Source organism: Grampus griseus (assembly GCF_964374135.1).
Source record: "Grampus griseus genome assembly, chromosome: 12".
NCBI classification, from domain to species: Eukaryota; Metazoa; Chordata; class Mammalia; order Artiodactyla; family Delphinidae; genus Grampus; species Grampus griseus.
In genome coordinates, this window is record NC_139006.1 from 21,777,021 (window position 1) to 21,801,683 (window position 24,663).

The 24,663-nt window shown below is 46.8% G+C and overlaps 1 protein-coding gene across 1 annotated transcript in view; it reads left to right on the forward strand.

The window, feature by feature from the left end:
* Window positions 1-3,936: 3,936 nt before the first annotated feature.
* ZNRF3 (zinc and ring finger 3) overlaps window positions 3,937-24,663 on the forward strand; it is a gene marked incomplete at its 5' end in the record, with an annotated part of 145,824 nt that continues 125,097 nt past the window's right edge. The window contains one exon of the mRNA XM_082667800.1: window positions 3,937-4,236. Coding sequence (XP_082523926.1) covers window positions 3,937-4,236 — 300 coding nt within the window. The remainder of the gene's footprint in view (window positions 4,237-24,663) is intronic.

The following is a 24,663-nucleotide window of genomic DNA, read 5'->3' on the forward strand; positions in this document are numbered from 1 at the left end:
AGCTTCTTCCACACATTGTTCATGTTTGCAAGTTCATACCTCATGTATCTGTTGCCTCCTCACCACCCCCCTCCACTGTAGAATAACCATATGCACATCTTCTTCACTGGGCAATATATATTGGAGATCATTCTATGTAAGTTCATAGAACGCTTCTTCATTGTTTTTAATGACTATTTAATATGTGTTCCATGATATAATAAATGGATGTATCATAAAAGAATTTATTTAACTAATCCCCTATTGATAAGCATTTAGACTGTTTCCTGTCTTTTATTATTAAAAGTATTACGGCTGTGGGACTTCCCTGGTGGTTCAGTGGTTAAGACTCTGTGCTTCCACTCTTCCACTGCAGGGGACGTGGGTTTGATTCCTGGTCCCTGGTTGTTGAACTAAGATCCCGCACCCCAAGGCTTGGGGTTAGGGGGAGAGGAGACAATACTGCTGTGAATATCCATGTCTGTTTTGATTTAAGCAGATACAGTCTCTCTCTGTTTTTTAAAAATTTTATTGAAGCATAGTTGATTTACAATGTTGCGTTAATTTCTTCTGTACAGCAAAGTGACTCAGTAATATATACATATATATATTCTTTTTCATATTCTTTTCTATTATGGTTTGTCACAGGATATTGAATATAGTTATCTGTGCTCTACAGTAGGACCTTGTTGTTTATCCAGCCCATATATAATAGTTTGCCTCTGCTAATCCCAAATTCCCATTCCTTCCCTCCCCTCCCCACCTCCCCCCTGGCAACCACAAGTCTGTTCTCTATAACAGATACAGTCTCTTTAGGTACTAAAGCATATGTTTTATGGATCTGAAATCCCCAAACTTCGCTATTTGGTCATGTAAATAGAACTTTGATGGCAGAAAATTTCCTGAAGCTTTGTGTGGTTTCTGGCCTAAGTCAGTGAGATTTGTTCAAGGTCTGGCTGGCAGCTTTAACTGATGCTGATGCACCTGTTCTCCGTTATTTTCATCTGAGCTGTGTCTGATAAGTAGAGAAAGGAGCAAGGCAAGTTATACTCGGGATGATTAGGGATGTGCCTTGAAGGATAGTGAATGTGCATTGCTTCTCTTCACTCCTATCACTTGATCCAGCTCGCTGATCCAGCCCTTGCTCCTGGCCTATGTGCCTTCCCTCTTATCTGAAGTTATCTTCTATCTTCCCTTACTGCCCAGCAGATTTTGGTGACATTTCATTACTCAGCAAACACCTCCATTTCTAAACAGCTTTACACTGTTGAGATGAATAATATTACCTCTGTGTTGATGACCTGTGTCTTATTAACTGTACCTTTCTTCAAGCAGATTTTAAAAAATCTAAACCGGTTTCTTTTTTGACCCTTTACTGGGTTTTCATCACAGTCCCTGAGGGAAAGACTGTTGCTCTTCTCCATGTTCAGAGTTTATTTTGGTTCCATGAAGCCCAGTGCTCCTAAACAGCTGTTAACAAGCTGCCCCAAATGCCTGCAAAATGAGAGGGTTACACAACAATGAGCTTATCACTCATTCATTTAGTCATTAATTCATGCAACAAATATTTATAATTGAGTGTGGACTCTGGGCCAGGCAGCCTCAGCCTAAGTCAGTGAACAAGACAAGATCCTTGCCATTATAGAGTTTGTTCTCCAGCATGTGTGTTTATGCGCATGGAGGAGAGACAAAAATAAACAAGCAAGTTATTTAGTATGTGAGGAGGTGATAAATGCTATGGGGTGGGGGGATGAACAGGCCAAAGGAGGTTGGGATTGGGGGGACAGGGGGCATACTGCTGTTTTTGCTGAGGGTGTGAGATTTGAACTAAGACTTCAAAGAACACAGAATATCCTTACACAGTATCTTGTATGTTATGTGTATGTTTGCATGAAAAAGACCACTAATGACTTTGTATTTGTTGAACAACTGTACTGAGATATAATGCTCATACCATTAAACTCATCCTTTTAAAGTGTACAATTCAGTAGTTTTTAGTGTATTTACAGAGTTGTGCAACCATCACCATTATCTAATTCTGGAACATTTTCATCACCCCCAGAAGAAACCCATTAGCAGCCACTACCCATTCCTGCCTCCTCCCGGTCCCTGGCAACCACTAATCTACTTTCTGTCTCTGTAGATTTGCCTAATTTGGACATTTCATATAAATGGAATCATGTACTATGTGGTCCTTTGTGATTGGATTCTTTCACTCAGCATGTTTTCAAGGTTCATCCATGTTGCAGCATGCATCAGTACTTCATTCCTTGAAGAATAATATGCCATTGTATGGATATACCACATTTTGTTTATCCATTCATCAGTTGATGGTGACCTTGAATTTTAAATATTGCAGCGTGTCACGGATGGGCTGTAGCGATGGACCTCCCTGTTAAGGACTGGACTGTGCCATGTAGAGGGAGCCCATTGTCAGGACTGATGTTGCCCAGTCCAGTCAGCACTGGTTAGGCTTGGTTCTGGAGAAACTAAAAAGCCACGATACTCAAAACCCTGCTTTTCCAGGTGCCTCCCTCCTGAGCAGTAGCTCTGGGTGGTCCAAATGCAGCAACACAGACCTGTGGAGTTTTTTCAAGTGTATTTTCTATTCCACATTTTTTCTACTTTAAATTGTAACCTTGGTAAGTTGTTTACCCAAGACAATTCACAATGAGTTTTCTTTTTAATATTTTGGGTGTGGTAGCAAGTAGAAGCAGATCATCTTAACCAACTATTTGCAAATATCTGAACAAAGTCATTCTGGTCATACAGGGAAGACTCCACAGAGGAAATGGGAATTGAATCTGGATTTTGAAAGAAGGTTCGATTCTCAGAGAGGAATAGATGAGGAAGGAAAAGGCATATTCCAAAGAGAATTCAAAGTTTATCTTTTGGGTGACTGGGAAACCCTGGGCCCTAGAGCACGTGTCTTAGGTATGATAATTTAGCATCTATCCTCTGCGCATAAAGTGCGATGGTGTTGGAATCCTCTGGACTCCTGCACAGGAGACAAAGTTTCAGAACTTCTATCGAGGGGGATGTTTCAGTTACAGCCTCTGGGGTTGCAGACAGATTATTTCCATCAGAGTCCAAATGACTTAATGGCTTTCTCACCCCCGCCCCCCTCCTACACACACAGTTGAGAGTAGCTGTCTAAGCGACACCAGTGCAAGAACCGGACACGCCCCGTCATGGCCCAGCGGCACACCTCCCCAGACCGCCGGAGTCGTTCCCTTTCGATCCTGGGGGTGGGGGTGGGGGTGGGGGTGGAGGACCAGGTGCAGTGGCTCCGCTCCCAGGAACTGCAGATTGGGGCGGGGGAGCCGGGAAGGACAAGAATCTAAATCTTGCATGGGAGCAGGAGGCGTGGGGTCTCCATAGAGGACGCACATCGGCCCAGAGCAGAATACGGTGCCCATTCCCGCCGAACTTCAGCAACCGCGAGGAGAAATGTCTGCCGCGGAGGGCGGAGCGCGGTGGGGGCGGAGCTCGACCCAAGGGGTGGAGCTAGAGCGTGGGGGCGGGGCGAGGATGAGGGGGCGGAGCGAGACGGTGGGCGGTGCGACAGCAAGGGGAGGAGCGCAGCTGCGGACGAGAGGCGGGGCTGGGATGAGGGGCGGGGCTAACACGGGGGCGTGCCCGGCCATCCGGCCCCGCCCCCGCCGCAGGCGCGCCCGCCCCGCCTTCCCTCTCCCCCCGGCTGCAGAGGCGGTCGAGCGCTGAGAGGGAGGGGAGAGCGGGTCACGACGTTGCCGGGGCGGGGATAACCCCTCACGTGGAGCAGATGAAAGGGCCGCAGCGCGACGCCCGGGGGAGCCGAGCAGAGCCTGCGACCCACAAAGCCGCCGCCGCCGCCGCCGCGATGGGGCTGTGAGGCGTCCGCCCGCGCTCGGTCCTCCGCCGGCCCGCGACTATGCCCGGCCGCGCCCGCCCTCCGCGCCCTCCCGCCGCAGGACCATGAGGCCGCGCTCGGGCGGGCGCCCAGGGGCCCCGGGCCGCCGCCGCCGCCGCCTCCGCCGCCGCCCCCGCTGCCCCCGCGGCCGCCGCCTGCCGCCGCCGCCGCCGCTGCCGCTGCTGCTCGGGCTGTTGCTGGCGGCCGCGGGGCCCGGCACGGCGCGGGCCAAGGAGACGGCGTTCGTGGAGGTGGTGCTGTTCGAGTCGAGCCCGAGCGGCGACTACACCACCTACACCACCGGCCTCACGGGCCGCTTCTCGCGGGCCGGGGCCACGCTCAGCGCGGAGGGCGAGATTGTGCAGGTAGCTGCCCGCCGCCCGGGCCCCGCGCCGCCGCCGCCACAAGATGGCTCCGGGGGCTGCGCCCGCCGACCCCGCCGCGGGCTGGCGGGCGGGCGGGCGGGAGGGGCAGCGAGGAGGCCCACGGCATCCCTCCCTGGCTGGCGGGCGGGACGCGGCCTCCAGGGCGCCGCTGCGGGGGGCGAGCGCACGTGGGGGCTCGGCCTCCTGTGGGTCCGGGGAGCGGGAGCGGGACCCCGGGTCCGGGCACCCACGTTGGGGCAGCCGCCTCGGGCCGTTGGGGCTTTCGGTTTGCCTCAGGTGTAAGTCCCGGGAACTACCTGTTGAATGCCAACTTCGGAAAGATAAGTGATGAAGGATGGGTTGGCTTGTTCCAGGTCGCAGGCTGTCCTTCCCACCCGTGCATGTTCTTTTGGGGAGTAGCCAGCCTTGTCTGAGGGGCTGCACAACATCAGGTTCTCCCGTGGAACCTGCCGCCAGCCTCACCTGGGCGCTGACCCTCCTGTGGGGCTCTGGACAAGCAGCGGCAGGAGGAGAGCAGCGGGAGCCCGCCGAGGAGTGGGGATCGCGGGTGCCCTGGAGTGGACGAAGCAGGCAGCCCTCGCTGCGTGCCTCAGATTACAGAGGGTGGGAGGGAGGCAGCCTGCCCGCTTCTCGGCCAAGGACTTCTGCAGAGGGCCTGCAAATCGGGAGACGGGGTCGCTCACTGACAGGGCCTCCACCTTGCTCCAGATGAAAGAGGTGTGCATTCCAAAGGCTAGGGAGAGCTAGCTTTAAGCTGACCCCGCTCTTTCAAGGAGGAACTCTGAGCCCAAGCCTCTGCAGATGGTGAACTGGGTAGATGCCTTCCTGCTTCGGGGCTATGATTTTATCAACTTGTTAGTAGACAGCCAGCGCACTTACTGCGGTTAATATGCGTGCCTGGGATGGGGGCGATTTGAAACGTTTGGCTTGTCTTTGAACCTTTTGGGGGAGAAGGGTTGGCTGCAGGGCTCTAAGCTTTGGGCCTTCTGCACTTCACTCTTGGATGACTTATGAATGAAGAGAGGGGGACCGAGTGGAATAACTGCAAGCAGCCTTTCCTTTCCCCTCTCCTGGTGCAGACTCAAAGGCCTGCGTGGTTAGGACAGGGAGCCCTGCAGCTTGGCCCTTAGAGGTGTGTCCTTACATCCCTATCTTAAACTTCTGCAGGTTGAATAGAAGGGAAAACACATGTTGTTTGAGTTCTGTGACTACATATATGTTAAAGGATTTTGGACTTTTTTTGTTTTGATAATGTTATAATTACGGTCTTTATAAGATTTAGAGACCATGGTTTGCTGAAGATTCCTACACATTTCATTCGCAACCTTCAAGCACAGTTTGAATCTTAAAGCTTACTCGTTGTGACTCCTTGTTTCTCTTTGAGGCTTTCACTGTGGCCTGATGCCTATAGAAAATGTTTGATTTACAGCCTTCTAAGAGAAAAGATGTTTTAACGTGGCACTTCACTTTTTGAAGGAGACTTTTGAAGTTTGCGATTTTTATCTGCAGTGTTTTTTAACTTGTACTCTTTCTCCCTGGTAGTTTGTCTGGCGAGCTATCCGTTATGAGTAGTGCTATGCTTTGGAGATAATCTGGGGTTCGCCATTTAATACAAAATTAGCAGTTTAAACACACCATTTGTAACTTTTATCCTTGTGAGTGGAGAGATAATGTGTGAATTTGGCAGAAGGAATCTATTCTCTTTTAAAACTTTTTGAAGTGCTTATCTAACTCCTTTGTAGTCCATTAGCCTCGCCAAAAAAAAAGTCAACAATTGCTAAGTAAAGAAAAATGACTTAAATGGTATTTAATAAGTTTACCTGTTAAGCAGTCACTAATAGGTGTCCTTAATTCCCTTATAACTGCAGTAATGCTGGTGAGTTTATCTGAGCTGTCTGAATAGTCATTTCTTGGTGTTCTCACTCTATATCTTTGATAACTTTGTTGGGAGGCCTACTTGCCGAACCTCTCCGTGTGCACAGAAGGAGCTCAGCGTGGCTTCTAGGGCTGTGTGTGTACAGAGGCTGGCATGCTTTTATTATTTCTTCGAATACGCTTGAGTGAAGGAACTGGTGTGGCCCGTCAGCCCTGAAGAACGTTTTTGTAAGGAAAGCTGATGTTTTAGGACTGCTGAGAAGGAATGTCACATTTTTCGTGAGAAATGAGAATGTACCAGAAACAAATTGGTGTTCAGCTTCAGATTAATCAGGTTTTCTAAGTGCCCTTGTTGAACTTTTCAAGCCTCCTTCTATTTACTATCTTGAAAAAACTCTGCATAACTTGCTATTTAATATTTTATGGTCTTCAGAGCAGAGTTCATTTTCCTTTAACGAAACGTAAATAGTAGCACCTATAGGATTGCTTTTGTTATTTCCCGTGGGATTCCGCAGCCCTGTTGTTCATGCTTTAGGGGAGAAAAGAACCGTTTTGGGAGACTCTCCTTTAAGAATTCTAAGATAGGAAATTGGTTTGTATCACTGATTTTTTTCCCTCCGTATTGTATGCAATGGAAGTATGTGTGTGTGTATGTTTATAGAGTAGATACCTTATCATAGTCTGGTTTGCCCAGATACTCCTAATTAGAGTACCTGTTCATTCATCTGCATGAATTGGAGTAGGGGGAGGCTTAGGGAGGGGTGTGTGTGTGTGTGTGTGTGTGTGTGTGTGTGTGTGTGTCTGTGTGTGTGTGTGTGTGTCTGTGTGTGTGTCTGTGAGTGAGAGAGAGAGAGAGGGAGAGAGAGAGGGAGAGATTCGAACCTTGGGATTAGTCACAGGAGTCTTGGTTCTCTCCTTGTGCATTTTAGGCTTAAATAACTTTCCCAAGGTCATCAGTGTGCTCTGGAAAAAGATTTTTTTTTGACATCTTCCTCTGTGAAAGTTGTGAAAACAATGTGTTGCTATGAAATGCTATTCATTACTTTTATTATCTTATTTATTCATGCAGCATTAAAGCCCATTTGCTTTTAAGTGTCAAGCATACAGTGTGAATGATGGAGGAAGTAATTACACTTCTCCCATAGTTCTGAAGTGTGGAACTTTAAAGGGTTCTTAGACATATTGATACATATTTCATCTTTGAACCAATTTGTTGCTATTAATGAGATCCTTATCTGAAACTTTGAGACTTGGTTGTTCAACTCACATGGTTAGTGATGTTAAATAAAGGCCCAATTAAACACTGGCTAGGGTATGTGGATTGGTTAAGCAAACAAAGAAAACTTGCATAGAGGTGAAAGATTGTTTCAAAGTGGAAATGCATCTTTTCCCCTCTTGAAGTCAGATATTTGGAAATGCTTGAGAAATTCATCTGTAGAAGACATCTGATTGGTAGGTTTTGTGTAACTTTAAAATCGGCCTCTCTGGATCCTGGGTTAAGTGATGAATGGTCTTGAAAGCACAGCTTGCTGAGAACATTTAAGAACTAAGCCAGTGGGACTTCCCTGGTGGTGTAGTGGTTAAGAATCTGCCTGCTAATGCAGGGGACGCGGGTTCGATCCCTGGTTCGTGAAGATCCCACATGCTGCGGAGCAACTAAGCCCGTGCGCCACAACTACTGAGCCTGCACTCTAGAGCCCGCGAGCCACAACTACTGAGCCTGCGTGCTACAGCTACTGAAGCCCGTGCGCCTAGAGCCCGTGCTTCACAACAAGAGAAGCCACTGCAATGAGACTCCCGCGCACTGCAAGGAAGGGTAGTCCCTGCTCGCTGCAGCTAGGGAAAGCCCGCACACAGCAATGAAGAGCCAACGCAGCCAAAAATAAATACATTTATTAAAAAAAAAAAAAAGAACTAAGCCAGTGCCTTTAGCCATGAGGGGTGGGAGGAGAGCTGAGTGGTAGGTTAGAAAGGCTGAGTGAGGTCCTTAAATAGCCAGTGTTAACTAAGGGTATCAGAGACAATAATTTTAGGAACCTAATTCCTCTGCCTTGTTTCCCTGTCAGTTTGTTTCTGCAGTTTAGCATTTGATCACTTTCTTTTCATCTCCATTTTAAGTTAACTTAACAGGCCTGCCTCTAAAAATTGACTTGGCCTAATAGAACAATTGCGTGCTGACAGCTGACCTGGATTTACACAAAAAGGGACTGCTGACTGTCTTGTCAGAAGGGCCTTCATAGGTTAAAACCAAGCATTTGATTTTGGGAAAAACATTAGGGCTGTGTTTTGTGACCTGGTGAATTCTTAGGGGCACTTATTTTCTGTCTTGTTCTTTGAGATGCCCTGGGGGTTACTAATACAGCTCTGTATGGAGATGAAGATGGGAGTGGGAGGTAAGTGTGGGGTCTGGAGACTAGAGAGGGTGGTGATGGCTTCCATTTAGGAGCATTTATTTTGTACCGGGCACTGTGCCAAGCACGTCATGTGTTTGCTCATCTAATCATTACTTTAACATGGACTCAACAACTGTTGTTAACCCATTTCACAGATGAGGAAACTGAGGCTGAGAAAGGCGATTTGACTTATTCGACCTCACACATCTAGCGCATGATAAAACCTGGGTTGAAACCCAGGTCTTTCTGGCCCCTTTCTTCCTATTATCGCCAAATAAATAGGACTTGGCCGGCTAGGTCTTGACATTAATTCACGTCTAATTTTTAAAATTATTTTATTTATTTAATTTTATTTTTTTTGGCCGCATTGGGTCTTAGTTGCAGCATGCGGTATCTTCGTTGAGGCATGCGGGATCTTTCACTGCGTTGCGGGCTCTTCGTTGTGGTGTGTGGGCTTATCTTTAGCTGTGGCGTGGGTTTCTCTCTAGTTGTGGCACAGGGGCTCCAGGATGCACGGGCTCAGTAGTTGTGGCGTGCAGGCTTAGTTGCCCCATGGCATGTGGGATCTTAGCTCCCTGACTAGGGATTGAACCCGTGTCCCCTGCATTGGAAGGTGGATTCTTTACCACTGGACCACCAGGGAAGTCCCAAGTCTAATTTTTAACAGTCTAGCATAGGGGTTCTTAACCCGAGGGACACAGACTTCCAGAGAGCGCCTGTGAACCCCTGAAATTATACACACAATCCCGTGTATGTGCACTTTCATTTTCCTGAGAAGATACATAATTTTTCCCCTTGGTGGGTTCTGTGATGCCCCTCCTCTCCAAGAGGAAAAAGAAGCACTCACCTAGTACCTGTCATCAAGTAGTGCATCACTGAGGATTTGAGTGGCGTGAGTTGTAGAGAGGTCTGCAGGTTTATGTGTTTCCATCGAGCATGTTCATTTGATAGATTTCTACCAAAGCCCTATTCTGTACCAGATACTGTATTGCTGTTGTCTTCTGGAGTTCACAGTCCCTTATAGAGCCAGACGTGTGTGGATAAATGATAATTCTTCCCAACTGGGTTTCCCTGCACAATAGAGCCCTTGGTCCTGAAGGCATCCATTGTCTCTAATGGATTAACTTCTCTCCTGTGCGTCTATCTGATAGTAGTTAAATGCATCATCCTTGGGAGAAGTGAGAAGATGGTCACTCCCAGAATTTTGTACATTTTAATATCGAATCATTATGTTGTGTACCTGGAACTAACATAATGTTGTAGGTCAATTATACTTAAGTTAAAAAAAATAAAGAATTTTCTGCATTTAGCTGGTGAAGGGCAAGAAGGTGAGGCTCAATGCAGGGTGTGAGAGTGCGAAGTGCGGATGTTTGTGCCTTTGCAGTAATTCACTGGAAAATGAAACGGAGTGTCCGTCGATGTTGAAATGCCTTAAGAGCAACTCCTTACATCTTCCTTGTGGACCTGGGCACAGGCCTATTTGCTTTTGTTCATCCCTGGGTCCCTGGTACCTGCTGCTTATCAGACACTCACTATTAGTGAATGAATGATGGATTCAGAGTGGACACCAGGCAGACAGTGGGTCTTAATGGGCTTGGATTAATCGATGAGAACAACGTCATTTGCTTTGGCTATACATGCTGGGATTAGCTTTCCTTCTTGGTTGTTATTTACAGAAACTTGCTTGATTAGATGCAAAGAATGGTTCTGGTGGACCCACTGATATTATAATACCAGGTTGTATGAAAGTGACCTGTGTGTGTGCACATGTTCAGGGGCAGGGTACCTGACATAAAGGTCTGAAGACGTGCTTTTCGTGGTAAAACACTGATAATTGAGAAAGCCCTAATGTGGACAGCTGTTATGGATGGACAGACACATGGAGAATAGTTCACAGCCAAACCCTAGTGTCCCTGGGAATAACTATAAAGGTTTGGTATTCAGAATCATCATTAACCTGAATATATGTCATGTGAAAACTTTGCTTCTTGATGGCGTTTCCCACGTCTGGACGATGCGGATTTGCAGTTCATGACAAAAATGACTTTTAAATCCATCTTAATAATCCGAAGAACCAGACTCAGCCCTTTAATGTGTTCGATAAGGAGACGAAGTTCCAAAGAAGCGAAGGGCCAGGGCCACATGGTGAGGTATAGATGACCCTGGAGAACTGTCTGGGTCTCCTGACTTCCAGGCTTGGGCCTTTATGTCATCCTCGGCTGCACCTCGTCTGAGTGTGCCAGGGAGAGCCAACAGAGAAGCGTGCTTTATGATCAGGTGTATACTTGGGGAAAGCCAGACCTTCTAAATCTGCACATTGGGTTTAAGTGGTTGCTTTTCTCCTTTAATTTAGATTTTGAATTGCTCAGTTTTCCTCTGTCAGAGCTTTTAAAAATAGGTAGTAATGATCATATGCTTCTGCATGCCAGGCCTTGGGCCAGTGCTGTGCTTACACTTAACGGACGAGGTAAATGGGATGCCCCAGGTTTTCAGATGAAGAAACTAAGCTCAGAGAGGTGAAGTCACTGAGCAGGTCGGTAGCAGGGATCAGATTCAAACCCAGGTCTGTGTGATTCTAAGCCATTTCTGTTTTTACAAGACTGCTTCACTTGGCACTTTCTTCTGCTTGGGGTGAGATTATGGCAGCTGATGGTGGAATTTAGAGTCAGTAATCCAGACTGATGGACCAAGAAATGAGTCTGTAACTTCAACTGAGGAAACCCTCCACTCTTAGAGATCTCTTCCCTCCCTGCCTCCCGCCCTTCCTTCCTTCCTTCCTTCCTTTCTTCCCTCCTTCCCCTTTTCTCTCTTTCTTCTTTTTTTAATCACACAGTCTCATTCTACCTTGTTTTTTCCACAAAGAGCCATTCTGCCAAGGTTGGGAAGAGGGACCAGTGACTTGAGTACACAACCGTCGCTCCGTGGCACATCCGTTGTTGTTTGGCTTTGGGAAAGTTGGAATGGCCATGGCGCTCTGGCATTTAAAGGGATTTCTGACGTGAGACACACCTCCTTCCTGTGGCCAGCTTTTTAGAGCCATTTCGGAGCCTGCATGGCTTTTTCCAAAGAGGCCCCATCCTGTGTCCATCACCTTTCTTACTTTACACAGTCTGCATGTTCCTTGTGATTTGAAATTTGATTTAAAAGATTGTAAGAACCTAAAGCTGTGGCTTCTCCCCGCTCATGCCATCCTTCTGGCTGTTAAACCTTCCCATAGGTCTGCATTTCCGTAATGGACAGGCATTCACTGCTGCCTTCTGTCCCCAGACCCTGTGCGGGGTGAGGCAGCAGGTGGGGACGAGTGAGACACTGGCCCTGCCTGCATGCAGCTGAGTGGAGGGGGCGGACAGCGTGCCAACCACAGGTCCTCTGGTGGAACACGCCTATGGGATACTGAGGGTACGTCTGGCCCTGGTGCTATGTGTAGGCCTGGGCAACCCATTCTGAAGAAAAACGTCTGTAATGACACAGTACATGGATTTGCGCCTTCTGGCCCTTTCTGACTCATTTTTTTACCTACCTTTGAGGTTAAAGCTGATAACCCCTTCGTGGAGACGTGCCTTTATACCTGTCAAACAGGATGGGGAGGCTGTAAAGAGTAGAGGTTCTTTGTTCCATTTGCAGCTTGAATGAGATGTTTTAAAATCTGACTTTTAGCGGCTCTGTTGACTCATGATAGTGTGAAGAGAATGAGGTCAGCTGGCCTATTGTGGTTCAAGGGAGAGCATTTTATTTTTATTACCCTTAAGATGTGTTGTAAGACTTGATATTAACCCCCTTCTTTCCCCAGCAGCCAGTCTGTTATGGTTGTTTAGAAACTCAGTGTGTAGAGCTCATTTGGTGAAAACAGACTTTGATGATTCTAGAAGTTTCACGGGGGAATTTATGTTGGAATGGGGACTTCTGGTCTCCTGGTGCAGAAGCTGCTGCATTTTAAAAATAGGAGAGTAGGGGTGGTGCTCGATTAGGTGTGTGTATGGGAAGCCATTCAGTGCTGTAAGAATTTAATTAAAACTTGATTTTCTACTTAAACTGAATACCCTAACTTGTCAGCAGACATTTATTGAGTTCTTACCATGAATACAGCCTAGAGAAGAAACATATACACCCACAATACAGTTTGTGATTTACAGATGTCATTTTCATGATTTCTCCCATACATATTTGGGCAGTTGAATTAGCTGCACTTAACAGAGGAAACCAGGGCTGAGAGTGTAAGTAAGCTTCTCAAGGCCACAGAGCTGGGAGTGAACTTGGGTCACTTGAAGACAAAGCTCACTGACCTTCTTGCTTAAGGACCTGGGTGTATTTTGATACAATTTGGGCAAAAATGTTAGAATAGATTCATTTTACATTACTTCTTGTCAGGGCCAAAATTTTCCTTTAAAAATAAATCATCTAACTTATTTTTTAATTATAAAAATAATGCATATTTATTGTAGAATACTTGGAAAATACAGAAAAGTATGAAAAAGAAAATCAATCCCGCTGCCTACACATACTCTGTTAACCTTTTGTGTTTTGGTATAGATTTCCTTTCTTTTTTTACTATGAGCTTGGAGGGATTTTTAAGAAAATTGGAAAAAACATTACATAGTGTTTATAACCCTTCATGTACCTTAAGTATTTTCCTCTTACTAATAAATACTCTGAAACATTTTTAGTGTCTTGTTTTTCTTTATTGTAAGTAATGCTGTGAGGAACATCTTTTCTCTGTCTCTTGATTGTCTTCAAAGAATCAAGTTCTAGAATTGGGACCACTGGGTCGAGAGGTATAAACATTTTTCATGCTCTTGTTATGTATTGTCAGTTTGCTCTGCAGAAGAGTGGATCTAGTTTACACTCCCCAACCAGGTCCACACACACCCACTCACAATGGGTAGTATCTGTTTCTTAAAAAAAAAACAAACCCACATCAGAAAACAATTTCATAAAAGTGAAAGGCTATATATTCCTATCACTTAGTAAATGGTAAAGTACTGGCTTTTTCCCTCTGCCATGAGGATCCGAGTTATGACCAATGTCCGCATCGAAGGGAAGGTACCTGGCGTGGTACCTGGGTCCCTCCCTTGTAGGCGTATCTGAGCACAATCCAGGAGCTGCTACCCTAGTGTTCTGGGCAGGGACACATCGGCTGGCCAGGCAGATGGCCATGCTCCGAGGCCTAGAGGCGACCTCACGGGAGGGACCACTGTGCTGTCAGCATACCCCGTGGCAACTGATTGTGGCCCAGGTGGGTGCTGCTGCACTTGATGTTTTCTGCCCTGTCTCTTTCCCCGTCCTTTCATTCAGAGTGATGCCGTCAGTTTGTGGTGGGCAGAGATGCATTAGAGCCAAGCACCAGACCGTCAGGGTGCCTCCAAACAGCAGGCCCATGGGCTGAAAATGAATTCTTGCTATTTTGTTTGATCCCTGTTAAAAAAATCTAGAAATTTTACATAATAATCTGGAGCTTTGGCTCTTCCTGAAAAATGAAAAGATCTGGCAACGTTGGACCCACATTCCCACGTGGCGACAGCCTGCCCCAGTGGAATAACAGCTGCCCTCTTCAGATGGGACACAGGCCCCAGTTTATAAGCCTCTGTTGCGTTGCTGCAGCTTGCTGCGCGCACTGTAGCGATCCGGTGTCTACCAGTGCCTGGGCCCTGTGGGTATTGACGTTTGCCATCCGTTCTATCGCTGGAAGTTCTGGAGCTGAAAGCTTTTAAGTTGCACTTGGCAGGTCTCTGTTCGCTCCTTTCTCAGCCATTTGCGTTTCAGATGGCCATTAGTGGCTTTATGACACTTCACCAGACCATGTGAGCCTCAAGTTCTGCTACCGGGGAGGGCTGCACTGGCCCTAGGGTGACCAGAGTGTTCTCTTCACTTTGACATAGGTGCTTTCATTTTCTAGAGCCATTTGGCCTGTGCCTTCATTATGATCTTTGTCCCTTCTCTCTTTTTGCTCCTTGGTTTCTTTTGACTGCAAGAGTCCTTGATTGAGCTGGAGGGCACCCTGGAATGCTGTGGCTTTGCTCTCCTTTTACAGTGAGGGCGCTGTGGGCAGGCTCCTCAAGCCTTTGGTCACGAGAGGAGCTGGGGTTAGAACTTGGGTCTTGGTGTTCCCAGGTGCTGGTCTTTCTAGAGCGGCATCCCACTCTGATGCTCAGGTTCCAGCAAATCTTCCACATGCTTTAGGGGCCCCCATGAACTTTCACCTGTGTTATCTTGTTTCATCCTCCCAGTTAGGAGCACCTTCCCTGGATTCTACCCAGAAGGCCGTCTGCTGTTCAGGTTGTCCTGGTTGCCAAGGCTTGTCCCACACTTGACGTAGAATGCTTTTCTTTGTACCTATTGTATGCTTTTACTTAAATGCATTTGACATTGTGTGTTCAGCACCTTTATACGATTTTTGGAACCATCAATGGGTAGTCGGTGACTTGGCATCTTTTCAGAAAGTGCCTCAGTCTTGGAGTAGGTGGGAAGCAGGCAGCTAATGGCATGTAAAGAATGTTGCAAGCTTGACTTGCAAAGCCATTTCAAAATTTAAATCAAGGTAGCTTGTGGCCAAGTCAGAGGAAATGAACTTGCTCTTTCCTTGATGACCTTACTGCTTCATGCCAGGTGCTGCCTAAGCATCTCCCTGCCTCACAGTCTCACTCCTCCCAGCAGTTCTTCCCCTCCCCACCGGATTCATCTTTCCAAAGTAACCTCTGATCTTGTCATTCCCTTGATCAAAATCTTTCAGTGCCATCCTGTTGTTTACTAGCAAGCTGAGCACAGAGATGGCCTGGGATGCGGGCCTGGATCCTGTGTGTTCCCGCCCTTATTTCCTGAATGGGTCCTGGGCTTTCTTCCCTCTGTGCCCTTCGTTTTGGATTGCCCTTCTGCGGGAATATGTTTCTACGCCTCCATGTTCCTGACCCCCACCTTTGCCCCCTACCCTCCTATCCTCTCTCCCAATGCTTTCACCTGTGGTCAAACTTCCAGCTCTTCCCATCAAGTGTTTCCAAGTTCTACTGGTGGGTTCCTTCGACTGAAGCACTCCATTTTTCACTTCTCAGCTGGTCTTCAATACCTTATTCTTTGTTTTCTTTTCCCCACAAAATCACAGCTCCCAGCAGAGCGGGCTTGTGTCTTACTCATCCCCCTGTTGCCCTGCAGTAAAACTCTTAAATATTTACTGAGCTGAAATTCTTCTAGATCATGATACTTTGGGATAGGATAGTGATGGAGATGTTAGTGTAGCCAGAAGAAGACTTGGCTTTTTGAGGGAGAGCTTTCTGTGATTGTAGAAACAATTCACAAGACATGGGTGTGTCCTAGGGATATTCCAAGTAGTTGGGAATGGAGCAGACTCTGAAAATAATTTCACCTTGCCTCTGTTCTCCAGGCCTGGAAAAAGGATGTGGGATCAGGACGTAGCACCATCTGACTCCTCCCAGGCTGGCGTGTGGCTGCCTGGGTGCAGTGTTCAGAGCATGCTGGAGAAGAGACATCTCAGCCTGACTGTAGACTTTTAGGGGGTATGTTTTATTTAAATATGAACAATATTTTGGTGTCACTTAAAAAACTGGCATTTTGGGGAATAGGAACAGTTACGTGTAGTTCCAGAATGACCCATCCTTACTTAAATTTATACCATATTGTTTCCTCGATCCCCCTCCCTCCAGCCTTGGAAGTTCTGGCTGAGCCTGTGTTTAGGTGCTGGATGGGAAGCAGTTTTAAAGGACTACAGTAGTATTTCTAAAGAGACCAGCACACTACGAGTGGAAGAAATTTAGATTTCAGTTTAATGAATGTGATTTTCTACTCTTTAAGGGCCCCACTATAAGCATTTGGGAATTATTAAGTTATTGCTTCATTATGTACATATTGAAATTTTTTTGGGTTATTGTTGCTGTTTGTTGTGGAACAGTGGTTATTATATGGGTGCTGGGGCCTCCAGGAATATTCCAGAGTCTATCCATGACGTGTTATAGTTCACTTGTACTAGAGGGTTGTCATGCCTTTTCACGGCATGTCCACTCCGGAAATGTTCCAGTGCCCATCAGTAAATATCACCCTCACTCAGGGAGTTAAATGAACAGCTAATGTGTAGTTTTGAAACTTTGGAGTTATTAGGTGTAAATCTCTAGGACACATATAAACTTGCTTGGCATTAAATGTGCCGTATGAGTGATTCAAGTTCGAGAGGCAATTTTTGCATTTCCTGACTCTTGTGTTTAAATTTGCAGTCTCAACATTGCATCACCATAGGATTTCACATTTAATGAATATTTATGTTGAGCCGAGTTCTATACAAATGCGATGGTTTCTGACTTGATTATAGCTTGCTGTGTGCTGTGGCCAGGAGTGCCCTACAGACAACAGAGCTGGCACACGTCTTAGCAAGCCAGGCCCTGGCGGATGTGGTTAGGGACCACAGTGACTGGTGCTCTGGTTGCCATGCCAACCTTGTTTTTGGAAGGGGGAGGCTCTGAAACAGCAATGGGATGGGGGTAGAATAGTTTTGAATATTCCAAGTGAAATTATTCCCTATATATATATTCCCTATATTCCCTATATAGGGAATATATATTCCCTATATAGGGAATATATATTCCCTATATTATTCCCTACATCTTCTTGTGTTCCTACAAGAAGATGTAGAAAACTCTAGAATTCTTACAACATGCTCAGATGACATTAATTTTCTTAATAATTAATTTTTAAAATTTACTTAGGCAAGGCTGTTTTAATTGTCCTCTTGCAAACTTGTCTAAGTTCACGTATAAATGTCTTCCCTACTTGCTGCAGGGTAAATAAGGAATCTTCTGTGTCGTACTATTTACAAACCCTTCCTCCCACCTCCTGCCAACATCCCTTGCCCTCTGGTAACTCTGATCCAGTAATGGCTGATTGGGGGAGGGGAAGGGAAAGAGCAGTAGGCGGGATGGTTGGGGGACTCCCCCTCCCCAGCTCCTTATCCTCATTCCTCCCTACTTCCCATTTCAGGAAGGCTTATCCTCTCCCCTCCCTGATCGTGTATATTCAGCAAAGACCATGGTGACAGGTGCCATCACCCATAAGTGGGATCTTAGGATGCCCCAAGCTCTCAAGGTTTGGCATTCAAGAGCTGGGAGAGGAAGAGGAGTGATGTGTCTTGGCATCCAGCACTGGAATTCTGTCAGCCCCTTTGCATATGGTATCCCGCATAATTCTGTGGTGCTTGGTGGTGTGCAGTGAAAGGTCCAGAAGGGAATTGATCAGGCCTGGTAAGCCAGATGGGAGCCCCGGATGGCAGGATGGGATGGGACGCTTGGGCACCATCCTCTGTCCTAGAGCCCCTCTACAGAAGAAGACCCAAGCCACTGGAGGCTGGGCTTGTGCAGCTTCAGTAGCTCAGGCAGTCCCATGACGTAGAGGGCCTGTCCTCAAGGCTCATCCCACAGAAAAGAAAGCACCCCACCCCTTTGTAAATTTATTTATTTATTTATTTATTTTTGGCTGCATTGGATCCTGGTTGCTGCGCGCGGGGGCTACTCTTCATTGTGCATGGCTTCTCACTGCGGTGACTTCTCTCGTGGAGCACGGGCTCTAGGCACGCAGGCTTCAGTAGTTGTGTCACGCAGGTTCAGTAGTTGTGGCCCGTGGGGTCTAGAGCGCAGGCTCAGTAGTTGTGGTGTACGGGCTTTGTTGCTCCGTGGCATGTGGGATCCTCCCAGACGAGGGCTCAAACCTGCGTCCCCTGCATTGGCAGGCAGATTCTTAACCACTGCGCCACCAGAGAAGTCCCTGCCTTTGAATGAAAACTTACTATTCAGAAGTGGATGCTGACCACACATCTAATCGTTGCTTGCTGACTTGGAGTCGCCTGTGTGACTCCCCAGTAGATTGTCTCATCTTCAGCACAGGGCTGGTGTCTCAACCTTTTAACATTTCCCCACTCCAACACAAAGGGTCCCTCTGCGTGAATTAGGAAAAGCTGTCCCTTCCTTAAGATACCTGGCTTCTGTTTGCCAGAATGTGGATCTAGGATGACTCCAGAAGTGGACAGCGCCTCCTAGAGTTGTGCAGGCTTGAGGCACCTGTCTGCAAGTTGTTCCCTCCTCTCCAGCGCTTCTCTCTCAGAAGTTGTGATTTGCCGCTTCTAATTTCTGTAGTCTATTCCTAGAACACCAGGGAACCACGTTTGCCAGAATTGAGTGTAACGTTAAAAAACAAGATACCAAGGTGAGTAAGGAGTTTAGTACACGGATTCTTGACATCTCCTTTGGCTGCTTTTTTGCTTTGTGCTGTCTGGAGCGGGGTCCTCAGGCCTTGGGTGCATTACAATTAAATGGATAGGCCTTTTGTGGAGCAGAAATGGCATCACCATTTTATGGGAGAAGATACACATGTCTTCCTAGTAACCAACTTAAAAATTAACTTTCTGTCTATAACCTGATTTGGGTGTAAGTTCTCTTTAGTTCAGTGTTACAACCTTGAACCAACTGTATTTGGGAGGAGTTGGGACAGCACTTCCGTGTCATGGGACATTGGTGTGGCTATTAGAAGCAGGAGTCTGCACCTTTGCTATGCAGACACCCAAGGTTTGTCGGGTTCCTTAAACTGTGTTGTAAATTTTGCAGAACAAAGTGGTTCTGGATTTCCTTTGCTGATGGGAGAGGCAGCAGAGCACCAAGTCTGGAGCCAGACTGCCTTGGCTTGGACCTGACTCTGCCAGTTACCTGCTGTGGAAAGGTGACTTTGCCTTTCTGGGTCTCAGTTTCTTCATCTGTACAATGGAGTTGAGTTACTCACACCACGCTCTTTGTGTCTAGTGATGATAACGATGATGATGAAGAAAATAACATACAGAGTTACATAATGTTCCTCACATATACTAACACTTATGTTGTAGTTCCCAAATGGCTGGAAATTTTTATTCTAAAGTCGTAGTTTATCAAGGTTAAAGAATCCAAAGGTGCTAGTCATTGACAAGAGAAATGATCATATTGTAGGTATCATTTCCAACATGCTCAGTGCTGACCACTTGCACCTGTGTCCTTTCTCCCCTGGAAGCGCTCTGCGAGGGGCTGGGGTGTTCACACCTTGCTGATCCCTGGTTCCCTCTTTCAGCTCTGTGTCCTGGGCAGGGGTGGGGTGGGGGGCGGGGGGTGTGGGGGTGTTTGCTGCGGCTCCATCTGCTCACCCCTGCACGCTACAGCTAGATCACCGTCCAGGCTCTGAGCTCTGTCACTTGGGCCCGTGCGCACACACACACAGACACACACACACAGAAGTGTGTGAACTGCAAGTCCGGTGCACAGGAGGCTGGGTTTCTAGGCCAGCCTGTCTGTTGTTCCTGAGGACGCTTGGCCTGCACATGGGCATGACTGCTCGGAAGGGAAGTGGCGTTGTGGCTTGCTTCTTTGGATCCAGCCAGGTCATGTGGAATGTTGTGATGTGCTAAGGCTGTGCTCTGGGGTCCTAATTATGTGGGACCTGTGGCAGGCACAGGTGACTTCAATGCTTGATTTGATCCACTGTGCAATTATGCCAATGCAAATACTGTATTAATCTTAACCCCCCAAGTTAGGCACATGGACTTTTTCTAAAAATGGGAATGATAGGAGTGCATTGTGGGTTTTTTGTTTTTTTTTTAATAACTCCCCCCACCGACTCTGCCAAGACTGTGCAGTGCATTCCTCTCCTTGAATGGAGACGGTAGTTTCCATCTCTGTCTACCCCCTTCTCGCACATTCCTGAGACTGGGTGACGGAAAGATGCCCCTTCCCCTTCTGTGCAGGTGTGTTTTCTCCTTGCTTTCTCCAAGAGGTACCGCTTCTTTCTACTTCAAGGCCAAAGAATCTTGCTCCTCGAAGGATCTGGCATCCTGATGGAACTTTCTTAAATGGGGACTCTTCTGGTTTCCTTAGGATCCTGATCCTGAATGTGTGTAGGGAAACTGCTCGGTGACTTCCTGCAGTGACCTTGAGTGTGCCTGGTGGGGCTCAGCTGTAATTTCTCGTGAGGCACTCGAGCGAGGTCAGGGCTTCCACTCGACACCCTTGCAGTGTCTTAGGTGAAGGGCCCACTCACAGGGTAAGTAGAATGTATCTGGTATCAGGAAGTGAGGTCATTCTTACCCAGTCCAAACTGGAAAGAAGAAAAGCCTCTAAATAAGCAAGCAACCTAACCTCACCTTGAAAACGATTCTGGGCCAGCCTCCTCCCTTCTCTTCACTCGGCCTCTGAGCGGACCTGGTGGGATTTACCAGCTTTGAAGTCCTAAGGTGCTATTTTAATACTTTTCTTTTACACTGCAGGTTTCGAGACCGATTTAACTAGATTCTGGAGGGAGCTCACTTTACAGCATTCTTAAGAGCTCGGACAGTCTTGAAAGAGTTAAACTCTAATTAGCTCATTCCTAAGGTATTTAATGCCCTTATTAAAACTCAACTGCTCGTTCGCTTTTTTCTTTAGTGAATCAGATTTCTCGAGGAGCTGAGCCCTCACTCCTCAGATCACAGGCTCACATGTTGAAGCTGGCAGTGCTAGAGGCTAGTTCCTATCTGTGTGACAGCATTTTTAATTTAACAGGACCGCCTTTGATGTTCCCAAATATTTATAGGCAGCTTTAGATCATTTCAGCGTGTGCTTTCTTTTTCTTTTCTTTTCTTCTCTCTCTCTCTCTCTCTTTTTTTTTCAAACTGGAGCAAAAGTTCTTCCTCATGCAACAGCCTTCCTTTTATCCTGTTAGTTTATTTTTGTTTCCTTTGCAGCTTTGGCGAAGGCTCTTTGGCTGCATTCACACACACAGGATTGACTCTTCCTTTTGCTTCTTTGGTAAAGGCTACCTCTGTGTATCATCTGCCTGCTTGAATTTGCTTAAAGCACTTCTCTTTGTCCCTTGACTTTCTAGAGACTGAGGTTTTTTCTGATTTGGATCAGGAATCTGCTCTCTGGCTGACCTGAAACCTTTTAGGTCCATGCAGAGACCTGGGCAATGTGTGTGAAGGTGTCTCTTTATGGATGACCAGGCTGCGCTGTCCTACTCTGCCTGTGCGTCTTGACCGGGCCTCAGCAAGTTATGATTTATGATGTAACTTTGGCAGAGACTGTTGTAGCTGGGGCAGGAAATACAGATAGACAGAACTCTGTTCTGATCATTGCAGGCTTGCTCCATTTGGCTTTGCTGGACTTCCTGGCCGAAAGTAATAGAGAATGGTCGACTTCAGACTCAGGAATGGGAAAAACAGAGCTGTGATGTAGATTTGTTAAACCATTAAGGAAAAGGAAAAGGAAACTTTGTACCAATCAAATCAAATGACAGGACAGAGGACAGTGGTTTCTCCAGCTTGGACTCTGGGTAAACACTCTGCTTGTGAAACAATCTAAGCTTTTTTTCTTCCTTCTCAGCTGCTGTCACTTCCCCGGGCCTGGAACCTTTCTGTGGCTGCCTTCATCGCTGCTGGCTGCCTCCTCCTACATGGAAGGCTTTTGGGGCTGAAGGTCACGTAGGTGGTTGGTGAAATATTTGAATGAATGAATACTGTGTCAGACACTGTCCTTGGAGCTTTACATCGTTGGTCCCACTAGATCCTCAGGACCATTCTGAGCGATAAGAGGTTCCATCCCTGTGTTTCTAGATGAGGACACCAAGGTGCAGAGAGGTTTAACACAACTAGTGAATGGAGAAGCTGGCCTGGAACACAGGACTGTGTTTCCAGCCTCACCATAAGGTAGTCTGAGGTGGGTAAATCCGATGGCGGTCTGCTGATCTCTTATGGCTAAAAACCTTTTACATCTAACATCAGCTGTGAGTTGCATTCTGAGAGTTCAGAGTTGACCAGACTTTTGCCACGTAAGGGGTACAGTAGTGGAGAGCAGCGTCCTGGAGTCAGGCCAGCATTTGCATCCCGGCTCTGCCACTGCCAGCTCTGTGACCTTGGCCAGGTCACCCAACCTCCCTGAACTACTGTTTCCTCATCTCTAACATGGGACAGTATAGCTTGTACCTCCAAAGGATTGTGAGGATCAAATGAGATAATATATGTAAGGCATCCAGTAAGTGCTTAATATGTGTAGTACCTGTGGCTTTGCTGCTATAGAATTATCACCCTCAAGGAATTCACAGTCCTGCCGGAAGGACAGTCAGGTAAAGCAGGTGAACGTGGTAGCTGCCGCAGAGATGTGCTAGTGCTTAGCACGGGCCCAGGACAGAGCCACCGGCTTGGTTTTCTGTCTTCTTTCATTCAGCAGATGCGGATTGAGTGCTTGCCCTGTGTGAGGCAGAGCTTTGAGTCACACTCCCCTCCCCCTCCTGAAATTTCCCTTTCCCTTGGGGGAATTTGGGTTAAAATGTTAATTGCCACCTGGAGAAAAATTTCCAGAAGTCATTTTCACATGAAATCCTAAGGTGCCAAATGGGCATTTGACAGTTTATCTCTTATGGCTTTGTGTTATCCTTCAACTGTTATTTTAACCTTATCTAATTTTCCCGGTCTCTCATACATGAAAACGGTACTGTCCTTGAGAATGTACAAGCGACTTGCCGAGGGAGCAGGTGGTGATCCTTTTGTTCCTCACAGTGCCCAGATGGTGTCCGTGCCTTCTCATGGTCTGGTTCCGTGGGGATTTTGTTGATAAGATTTTGCTTTGATTTGGTTTTCCAACCCAGTGCCATATTCGGATTTGATTACCGGCACTGTAGCTTGTTTCTCTGCTTAGTTTCATTGTCTCTGTCATTGGCTGTCTGGAAACATAGGTCCCATTCTTCACCTCCCCACCCCTTCACAAGCCGCGGGGATGGTTGTGCAGGAGAACTTTTTAACTAACCACCGTGTGCGTGGTACAGAGTGGATGGTTCATAACTTTCATTTGTTGAGTTGATTGATAACATATTTAACCAAATATGTTAAATATTTTTAACAAGTAGTACAACTGAACAAAAGATACAGTTGAAAGGCAGTTGCTATTGTCTTCTATATACTTTAAGAACCCAAATAAGCCTTTTTTCTAAAATAGATTTAAGGTAATTTCTGTGCCTTTCTCGTAGAGTTAGCGAGCTTTCAGTGGGAGGTGGGTGTTTTCTAAATACACTGTTGATTTGAAGCTAAGATGATGCTCTAACTACTTTTGGACCATGAACATAATGTTAATTTTTTACCTGGCTCTGTTTGAAGGTACCACCAGCATGGGTCAATCTATTCAGCATTCGTACCCATGCTTTCTTTAAATAGCATGCTTGGGCTTCCCTGATGGCGCAGTGGTTAAGAATCTGCCTGCCAATGCAGGGGACACGGGTTCAAGCCCTGGTCCAGGAAGATCCCACATGCCACGGAGCAACTAAGCCCGTGCGCCACAACTACTTAGCCTGCGCTCTAGGGCCCACGAGCCACAGCTACGCGCCACGTAGTTGAATTCTGTTGAAGAATTCAACACGCGCCACCCCTGTTGAAGCCCGCACACCTAGAGCCTGTGCTCCGCAACGAGAGGTCACCGCAATGAGAAGCCCACACACCGCAGCGAAGAGCAGGCGCCGCTGGCTGCAACTAGAGAAAGCCCGTGGACAGCAATGAAGACCCAACGCAGCCAAAAATAAATTAATAAATAAATCTATTTTAAAAATAAATAAATCGCATGCTTAACTTCACGTTAAAGTAGCTTATATTCAGCTAAATCAAGCACTGATTGACTTAGGAGGAGGGTTTGGAAGAAGGGTGAATGAGAGAGAGAAGGCAGCATGCGACTGAAATTTGCTGCAGGTCAGCTCCATAGTGTCCATGAGAATTGAGCAAAGCCGATTTCTTTCCAAAGAACCCCCAACACCCTTGATGTTTACTTACCTTCTCTTGGGCATCTTGGTGGCGTCCTTTTGTCCTTGGTCCCCAGTATACTCCAGCCATGGATAAGGATAAAGCAGTAGTGTCTGGAAGCACATCTCCAAGCAGTGTTGGGTAGTGTGCAAGGCTGTTTTGGAGGGGAGAAGTGGGCGTCACTAACAAATTTGGACAGAAAGAAGTCTAAGAGGGTTGAATTAGTCCCCCTAGGGCCTGAACATGGCGATATTTACGTTTTCTAACAATACTTATGGACCATCCACTTGCCCCATGCCCTATGGGGTGTGTCTGCCCCGACTCTGGTTGTCAAAACTAGGAGCAAAGGCCATTCCACATCGCACCCCTTCCTCC